This window comes from Trachymyrmex septentrionalis, unplaced genomic scaffold (assembly GCF_001594115.1).
Source record: "Trachymyrmex septentrionalis isolate Tsep2-gDNA-1 unplaced genomic scaffold, Tsep1.0 scaffold186, whole genome shotgun sequence".
Classification (NCBI taxonomy): Eukaryota; Metazoa; Arthropoda; class Insecta; order Hymenoptera; family Formicidae; genus Trachymyrmex; species Trachymyrmex septentrionalis.
In genome coordinates, this window is record NW_017305029.1 from 107,976 (window position 1) to 114,260 (window position 6,285).

At 35.5% G+C, this 6,285-nt stretch overlaps 2 protein-coding genes across 2 annotated transcripts in view; both read left to right on the forward strand.

Annotated features, from left to right (window-relative positions):
- Positions 1-4,150, forward strand: part of LOC108746672 (serine/threonine-protein phosphatase alpha-2 isoform) — a 16,629-nt gene extending 12,479 nt beyond the window's left edge. Inside the window, exon 7 of the mRNA XM_018483579.1 lies at positions 4,135-4,150. The gene's annotated coding sequence lies outside the window, so the exon portion shown is untranslated. The remainder of the gene's footprint in view (positions 1-4,134) is intronic.
- The window catches only part of LOC108746671 (T-box transcription factor TBX1-like), a 10,744-nt gene extending 5,009 nt beyond the window's left edge, over positions 1-5,735 (forward strand). The window contains exon 4 of the mRNA XM_018483578.1: positions 4,459-5,735. Coding sequence (XP_018339080.1) covers positions 4,459-5,025 — 567 coding nt within the window. The 3' untranslated portion in view covers positions 5,026-5,735. The remainder of the gene's footprint in view (positions 1-4,458) is intronic.
- Positions 5,736-6,285: the final 550 nt, after the last annotated feature.

Below are 6,285 nucleotides of genomic sequence, written 5' to 3' on the forward strand. Positions count from 1 at the left end.
ATTATATATATATGTGTGTGTGTATATGTTTAAAAAAAAATTTCTTTTAATTAAATTCATGCACTCTTTAATAAGTAATTCATACTAAATAGTTAATTTTTTTCAAAATATTGACTTCTTCCAACATATAATTATTATATATATTATTATATGTACATCGAATGATATCAAATGATAGCGATAGAATTAAATAATTTCAACGGATAATACGTTTTCAAATTTGATGTAACATATTACAATAATGTATGCAGAGGAATTAAAGACTTCAACTTTTCGTCGATATATTTATAAATACATATACATAGAAGTTTTCTCTCTCTCTCTCTCTTTCTCTCTCATTGAGTTTTCTCGCTCCCAACCCTTTCGTGCATCAAAGAACCTATTTTTATTGTCTCTTATGCCTGTACGTTAGATATAAAAATCGTCAAAATCTTGAAGAACATTGATCGTGAATGCGTTTCGATTTTTTCGATCAATATTAAGCGCACAATATTTAAAATATATTTTTTTAATATTTATTAATTTTTTACATTATAATTAAATATTTTTAAAAAACGTTTTAAAAACATTGTGTGCTGGTTGGGAAGCGGCGCGGGCGTACGTAAGTCTGTACTTGCGGCAAAGACTCTATGGATCCGAAAATAATTTCTTGCCGAATACGATCGTGAAACAAATTCTTCGAGTCGTAATGTCGCGGCATACCGATGAACGAAATCATACGACGCAACATGCCAACACAGTAAGCACGTGTGTCAATCGCAATTTGTTTAATACATAGAAGGAGGTCAGGTGGTCGAGTCATTCGTTTTCAAAACTCGAATTCGACCAGTTATTTCCTAATACGAAAAGGATACCGCCATCGTTTAGCGACAAACATTGCTAAACAAGATTTCCGTACATGCAAGATAAATCCGATACAATATCGAGTTATGTCATATCTCAATTATGTCAATCTTGAATGCAGAGCTGGGCAAACTACATCATTAAAATATTTGAAATGTGCCCAGCCCTGCACATGCATATGGTATAAGTTTAGTAAAATTAATTCTTGAGCAAATATTTTCTTCTCGGCCAAAATTTGATGTAATATTGGTCTGTCTATTTCAAATTACAGCAGATTATTTAAATGCTATTAGCAATATTCATTCTTTCTTTGTACACACTTGTAAAACTGTAAGTATCTGTTTTATATCTTTATTGAGCCTTCAAGTTGTCGAAATATACACTACACAAAAAAATTAACTTAGTCGTCATAACTTATCTTCAAAAATAGATAATATTCAAGAGAGTGTAACTTGGTCGAAAATGATCGCAACGAGACTTTTAAAAAAGTAAATATTTTAAAGTTTCAAGTTTCTACTTTCGAGATCGGTGATACTTCGATCTGATAGTTTTATAAAGTTATACTTATATAAATGGACATTGTTAAATAAAAAAATTTTAATTCCATGGCCTGAATTAAAAACTGCCAACAAATTCTATTTACAGCGTTCGAAAGAACGAATCTTTACCTTTAATTTGCTTTTCTTCTTGAACATTGTGATCTTTTTTCATAGAGTTATTCAACATTGAAGCAAAAAGGGTCGTTTTTGTTTCAACGTTGAATAACTCGGTGAAAAAAGATTGTACCACTCAACAACAAAAAAAAAAAAACAAATTAAAAGTAAAGAATCGCTCTTTCACTATAAAAAATAAAATGTTAATTTTAAATTAAAGAAAGAAAATGTTAATTGTAACATTTGTGCACGTCTCACAAAGTCCACTATATGTCTTCAAGTTAAAATTAACATTTTATTTTTGACAATGTTTCGAACGCTGTAAATAGAATTTATGTTCCATGGTAGGTGGGGACCCACGATCGAAATATCAATTACATTGAAAGTAGAAACTTGAAGCTTTAAAATGTTTTTTCTAAAAGTCTCGTTACGATCATTTTTGGCCAAGTTACACTCTCTTGTGAAATATTACCTACTTTTGGAATAGGACAGACTAAGTAATCCGTTAATTTTTTTGCGTAGTGTAATTTCGTTTCTGTAACATTCTATACCATAAAAAACAATATTATTATAAAAACAATAGGCAACTAAGAGCTAGTACACAGCTATTTTTATTTCTTCTTCACCTGTATTTATATTTTCAATGTTTCGACTTTCAGCTGTTTTTTTAGGCATCCTCCTGGCATAACATTAGGCTTAATAATCCAAAATTTAAATGCAAATATTCTGAATGTAGGCGCACATTAGTCAAATTACCCAGAGTAATTCTCCATTTGATCATGTGAACGGCTCTTCTTAACAAGTCAAAATTTGTAAGTTCGGTTGTACTAATAACTTGCACCTCCATCCTGTTGTCGCACAATTAAGTATAAAAATTATATAAAATTAGTAGAAGAATAAAGAAAAATTGTAACGTACATTAATAATAACAATTGTGTACTACCTCTTAGTTGCCTAAGTTGTTTTTAATATTGAAAGCTCGGTTATTTTAATCTATACTCTATATTAAAAATTTATCTAAGCGCAAGAGAAGAGACATTCTTGGAATCACACACTTTTGTAATTACGCACTTGTTTGTAAAATCGTATGTGTCTTCTTTCCAATTCTAAGTACTATTCGCAACCGATATTCGAATACACTACTCTCTGTGTATTCAGGCATAATCTTTATCACGTTTCAAATTTATGCAATCGTAAATTCTTCGCCGACGTCTATTCTCGAGACGTGATTTATTTTTCGACATTCGAAACATCCTCGACTCGAAGAAGGAGGAAAGTTTGGAGTCTCCACTCGCGTTTCTCCCAAGAACGTATCGCTCTTCTTTCGCAGGAGAGGACGGACCTCTGACCCGTGGCGAGAGGTCGTTCTTTTTCTCGCGCTATACACAGAGCAGTTTGTTCCTTTAATTGCGTACCGAAAAATCTGGCAGCAGGCCGCGTAAAAAAATCATAAAAACCCGCTGTAGGCGGCTCAGGAATGTTCGCCTCGACGCTCGTCCTTAATTGACACTCCGCTATCGCGAGGCGTTTCCGGATATCTCGATATCGTGTGAAAAAAAAATTTTAACCTACATTTCATCTTCGAGAAGATAAATGTAGAGATAAATATAAAATAACATTCAATTTTAGCATAATTTTATTGTACTCTCGGGAGAGTACAACAACATTATATCTCACAGAAAAGACTCTCGGGCAGTCTCTTTATTATCCATGTATACAATACTATTATTTAACTTGAAACAAATACTTTTTTTTTTTTCGAGCAAAATTACTACTTTTAATATCGATATACGAAATGTATAGATATAGATTAAATGCAAAGAATTGCAAAAAATATAACGTCTGAATTTTAGGAAAAGTTCGTGTAAGAGTCATATACGTAAGACTGAAGGTATTTTCAGATGAAAAATTTTATTTAAAAAGTATACCCCTACAACTATAATTATATATACTATATGTACTACATGTACAACCTATGGAATGCACAAGAAAAAGCGCACAATATTCAATGCTCGATCGCGTTTAAAGGAGAAATGATCGTGAGCAAGAGAAAAATTGGATGGAGGATTCGTTAGAGAAAATTGTCGGTGAAAAGTTGGCTCGCGGGAAATGGCGTCCTAATTTTCGGAGGCCACACACGCTTTTCCTCTCGCGTGTATATGTATAACGTTATGTGCGCGTTTATAAATCTACCAATACATACGAATACGGCATCGCGAAGCATATGCGCGTGAGTGCGTGAAGGAAAGGACGAGGGTGTCGGATTACGGGTCGGAGGTTAGTTTTTACACTAATTAGTCACCGAGTCTCTCGTGGCTGTCAAACATTGCGACCGCCCCCCTGTGGCGCTCTTTCCTTCCATCGAATACGAGCTTCACGTGGTCCTATTTCTTCTCTTCTTTTTCCCTCGTATCTTTTTTTTTCTCGCTGTGTGCTTTCTCATATATACACACGAAGGCGATTTTACCTAAATTCTACTCATCACGATCGGCTGCGTGAAAACATTTGTCGCCTTACGTTTGTCATAATATTTGTAACGCTGTGTGTACGATCGAGCTTTCGTTATAAAAGTTGATACTTTTTCGAGATTAAAACATTTTAAATTTACAAATTTTCTAAATTTTCTTCAATAATTGAGAGAGAGAGAGAGAGAGAGAGAGAGAGAGAGACTGAATCTTCTTTTCTCTTCTTCCATTTAAAATTCCACCGAATCTACTTGGATCTACTTGGACAATATGGATTATCGTATGAAATTCTACATTATCTGGCGTTTAATCGATCAAACTGAAATGATATCGATTCTTTAGAAAATTCGTAATGCGAGTGACTGTTTTGTTCGAAACAACAATCTCTTATGAGCATTTATTATAGATATATGTATGTATTGAGAGTAACTCAAAATAATGTTGAAGGAGCGCGTTTTGCTCGAAGATAACGTCGAGATCCTTATATTGCATTGCAGATTATCCTGAATTCGATGCACCGCTATCAGCCGCGTTGTCACGTAGTGGTCGCTCCTTCGCCACCAGGCTCGGCGCCGGATCCTCGCACGGAGAACTTCAAGACGTTTTCCTTTCCAGAGACTAGATTCACCGCGGTCACCGCGTACCAGAACCATCGGATAACGCAGCTCAAGATTGCCAGTAATCCGTTCGCCAAGGGTTTTCGGGATTGCGAATCGGACGAATGCGACGGCGTGGCGGCCGTCGGTGCAGGGATGCCGAATCCTGCCAAAAGGCCGGCCACGGGACCCACGAGTACCGCGAGTACCACCCTAAATACCCTTCTCCCATCCGGTTACAACGCCATGCCGATTCCGGGGCCGATGCAGATTCCAGGTGCAATACCCGCCGCCACCTCCCAGGAACATCATCAGTTCTACGGTGCAACGGGCGCCGTAACAGGTAGCCATTGGACGCATTATCCGAGCCATCATGGGCAGTCATCGGCGCACGTCAACACGGTTCATTATCCGATGCATTCGCAGCATCCGCATTCGAGCGCGCATTCTCTCTATGGACCGCGATAATCGTCAATTTGCGCCGCCCGGTGCGGCTCTCATCAATCCCATCCTTTCTACCTTCGTCGGCCTCCAGTTACGTATGTAACTAATATATTTCAGACTTTTTATGTCGAATCATCGAAAACATTAATTAATTCTTCGTGCACGCTTAAAAAACGATGGAGATGAAAATGATACGTGATACGTTCGCAATTCGCATCGCGCGCTATCCCGATACTTTTCGAACGTTATACCATTTATACAATACACGCACACACATATTATAATATATAGTTTTTACATCTCGGTCCAACGCTTTTTTACAATTAGTGCAATGGAACGCAAGAATCTCGACGATTCCTTCTTGAAACGTGTTGACGTGACTTTAGACTTGCAGATTTATTCTTTTAAAAATACGCGCGCCAAACAACTTTTCTTGCGCGACCTCTTATAAAAGACAAGACTTAAAAAACAGTGGATTATCAAAATATTGCATACATGTATATATTTGCATTGCTCGCAATCGAATTTCTCTTACAAATCTATCAACGTATCGAAAGAATTAGGTCACGTAAAATTATCTCAATTATTTCAAAAGATGATCATTTTACACGCGCACATGTACATTTATATTTATTTCTGCGTGTAACGGCAGTTTTTTATTCGAGCTTATTTAACTGACAGTAAGATATAATAATTGATAAATTATTATATGCACGTATATATATATATATATATATGTAGGTATGCTCGTGCTAATTACACGATTTGCTGATGATGCAACTTGTACCAAAGATTGTGCCAATATTTGACTTTACGGGTCTATCCTGAGCTGCAGAATTGCAAGAATCGTAATTTGTTTTCGTAAGACTTGTAAGAACTTATGACTGAAATTTTATACAACATCTTTACAGACATCTTCTTGCTAGCAATAATATTTACGAGGACTCGTAGACATTTCTGAACGATTATACGTCTTATGATATACGTAGAATTACAACTCTACAAGTCACGAGTTCTTACAAGCCTTACAATTCTACTTAGAATTGACCCAATTAAATAATTAAATATGAATCTACGTTCGAGTTGAATAAAAAATAAAACAGATTTTTATACGTTCCTCACGCATATTTATATATTATGTGTATATATACGTGTGATACTGTATATACATATAAATATACATATCTGGTGATATTAAGAGAGTAATAATTAGAGAGAGAGTTAGCACAATATGCTCATATCATCGTTGGTAATTACGACATATTGTTATAAAGTGCTAACCTG